The 3,152-nt window shown below is 44.7% G+C and overlaps 1 protein-coding gene across 1 annotated transcript; it reads right to left on the bottom strand.

Moving 5' to 3' along the window:
• Positions 1-454: 454 nt before the first annotated feature.
• Positions 455-2,833, bottom strand: snx20 (sorting nexin 20). The gene is made up of 3 exons (XM_046303811.1): positions 2,495-2,833; positions 2,176-2,339; positions 455-1,639 (listed from the first exon to the last, which is right to left on the bottom strand). Exons 1-3 carry the CDS (start codon positions 2,613-2,615, stop codon positions 968-970), a joined length of 957 nt encoding a protein of 318 aa, XP_046159767.1. The 5' UTR covers positions 2,616-2,833; the 3' UTR covers positions 455-967.
• Between the last annotated feature and the right edge of the window lie 319 nt (positions 2,834-3,152).

Here is a 3,152-nt window from a genome sequence, read left to right on the forward strand (position 1 = left end):
CTCCCACCGTGAAGCATGGAGGAGGAGGTGTGATGGTGATACTGTAGGTGATTTATTTAGAAGGCACACTTAACCAGCATGGCTAACACAGCATTCTGCAGTGATACGCCATCCCATCGGGTTTGCACTTAGTGAGACTATCATTTGATTTTCAACAGGACAATGACCCAACACACTTCCAGGCTGTGTAAGGGCTATTTTACCAAGAAGGACAGTGATCAGATGACCTGGCCTCCACAATCCCCCAACCTCAACCCAATTGAGATGGTTTGGGATGAGTTGGACCGCAGAGTGAAGAAAAAGCAGCCAACAAGTGCTCGGCATATGTAGGAACTTATTCAAGACTGTTGGAATGGCATTCCTCATGAAGCTGGTTGAGAGAATGCCAGGAGTGTTCAAAACTGTCATCAAGGCAAAGGGTGGCTACTTTGAAGAATCTTAAATATAAAATATATTTTGATTTAACACTTTTTTGGGGTACTATGATTCCATATGTGTTATTTCATAGTTGTGATGTATATACTATTACTCTACAATGTAGAAAATAGTACAAATAAAAACCCTTGAATGAGTTGTTGTGTCTACACTTTTGATTGATACTTATATATATGTTAAGACCCTGGTGGTGTAAGTGGGAAAATGTAAGTTGTATCTCTCATTATTAAAATACAGTTTTGAAAGAAAACAGTTGGGTGGGGCAGGGGGACATGTCTGCATTTACATGTTCAAAAGAGTGCTCCAACATACATGTTATTCAAAAGACCCTTGAATTGGAATTTCTACTTCCTGAATTGATTGAATTTAAATGGAATTGGCTCAACCCTGGTAAAGAAGGCTAGGTCCAGAATTCCTGAATAAAGTCTATACTTTAAAGGACATGTTCTCCCCAGTGGAAGTGTTTGCACAACCCCTATTGATGTCATTGGATAATTTAAAGTTGTGCATGCTTATCTCAACTGAATCAGGCCTAGGTAAACTCCTGCACCACCAACTCCTTAAGGGAGCGAAAAGACACCAGTCCCCTCTCTGCATCCCTAACTTGAACCAACTCCTCCTGCAGCTGAGCCACAGGTCGCCCTAACTGGTATCCCAGATCCACCATCATCTCCAGCAGTGGCCCTCTATAGCGCTTCAGCCCATAGCGCCTTACCGTGGGCAGCGCCCTCTGGCCCATGGTGAACGCAGACTCCGGCTCTTCCAGGTCTCTCTGGCACACTGTGAGGGCACACAGCGTAGGCACCAGCAGAACAGGACTCTGCCACCCTCCCATCTTCTCCTGAAGCTCCAGGACAGTCTCTAGTAGAGCGACAGCTGGCCCAAACTGCCCTGCTCGGAGCAGGCCGTGCGCTCGTCTTTGCTCGGGCTCAGTGAAGAAATCCAGGAAGTGGTGGGAATGTCGGACGCAACGGACTGCATAGAGCTGGGCCAGGTAGTCCCGCAGAGCCAGGCGGCGTTCCCAGATGGTCTCGGGGTTAAAATTTCCAGTTAGGAGTTTCCGGGGAAGTATGACCTCCTCAAGCTCCTCACTGAAGTCTTCAAGGAGCTGCTGGTGGAGGTGGATGAAGTCGCTATAGCGACGCTCGACAGACACGCGCTTGGAGTCGTAGCTGCCTGACCGGATCAACACGATCTGGTACACCTGGAGAACACAGGAACATTGGGACAAACTTCTAACTTACAAAACCTCATATCTTGCAACTTTATTATTAAAACTCACTCGACTATCTTCCAATAAAAGACAATAAAATATGGAATTGTCATTCCTGCAACACTGACTAACTACGGTGAAGAATTCACAAAGTATGTTTTTCCATGCCCTAAACTATATGCCAGGGATCATCAACTAGACTCAGCGCTGCTTTTTTCTTGAGCGGATAGTCAAGGGGCAGAACATACAGTAATTATAAATCATTTGTACTCTGCAAATTGACACAAGCCTAAACAGATTATTGTGTTTGACAAAAACATAATTTCCAACCTTGATTACATTGGTACACAATCTCATATGCTTCTATTTCTGAGTGGAACATTTTGAGGTGAATTCCTAGTCATTTTACAGCCTTTTATGTCCAAAAACTAGATCCAATTTTAGAAATTGGGCATAGAAATTGAATTTGGACTGCGGACCGCCAGTTGACAATCTTTGCTGTATGCTGTACATAAAATAGAGCTCACAACGTATTTGGACAGGTGCTGCGCTATGGTGCGTGCAGAAGGAATCTCAAACAACAGCTTGACCGGCTTCAGTCTGTGCTTCACCGCGCCCCAGTGCTGCTGCAGCTCTTTGGTGGTCATACAGGATGAACTGGGGCCTGGACACAGGTCATACACACACGCGCCTACGTACAGAGTAGACAGACAGACAGGCAGACAGACACAATGAAAATGTCATATTACTGTTTACACAAGCAGAATCAAACACATGCTTTGCTTAGCTACTTATTTAAAGTACCATTTGAAGGAAAATTACTGAAAGCAACCAGGTGCTTCTTACCCTGTTGATGCGAATCCTCAAGGTCCAGGCTCTCAGCTGTGGCTTCAGGGTATGGATCATTGGACTGTTGGATCCCTGTATTGATCCCTGTGTTCTCTTGTGGCACTGCCCTCTCCGCCATCCGGGCTTGTCAGCATACAGTAATAGTTCTGGGGAAGAGGATTGAAATACTCAGTCCGAAATCAGCTGCTAGCTCTGCTCAAACAAGCGCACACAAACACACACTCGGTATAACTAAGGTTGTTGACATGCCCTGTTTGAAAAAATAAATGAAAAAATACAGAAAGAGGGAGTGTGTGTATATATATTGTAGTACACGCAAGACTGAAGCAAGAGAAAGCAGAGAGACCAATGGGGAAGTGAAACTGTAGTGCAGTGGGGGGATGGTGGGAAGGGTGTGTGTAATGATGAGTTTGGCCAATCTAACCACCATCTCTATACTTCCCCATACATGTACTGTATTTTTCTGTCTGTTTATGGTTGATGTGAACTATGGCTGAATCTCAATATTCTTAACAGGCATCCTATCCTTGTCTCCTGGTCTTGTATCTGTCATCTGCACTGACCTGATAAACATCGGACAGAAGAAAGCATGTCACTTCACTATAAGGAATTCCCCTGTCATGTATTCTCTTTTTCTTCTATGATATCATGGCGG

Source organism: Oncorhynchus gorbuscha, linkage group LG01 (genome assembly GCF_021184085.1).
Source record: "Oncorhynchus gorbuscha isolate QuinsamMale2020 ecotype Even-year linkage group LG01, OgorEven_v1.0, whole genome shotgun sequence".
Lineage (NCBI taxonomy): Eukaryota > Metazoa > Chordata > Actinopteri > Salmoniformes > Salmonidae > Oncorhynchus > Oncorhynchus gorbuscha.

Excerpts from the sequence above, each read along its gene's own strand:
- snx20 (XM_046303811.1), bottom strand. The coding sequence starts at position 2,615 with ATGGCGGAGAGGGCAGTGCCACAAGAGAACACAGGGATCAATACAGGG. Across the intron at positions 2,340-2,494 it reads TGAGGATTCGCATCAACAGG|GCGCGTGTGTGTATGACCTG; the intron begins GTAAGAAGCACC and ends CTCTGTACGTAG. Across the intron at positions 1,640-2,175 it reads AGCACCTGTCCAAATACGTT|GTGTACCAGATCGTGTTGAT; the intron begins GTGAGCTCTATT and ends TGTGTTCTCCAG.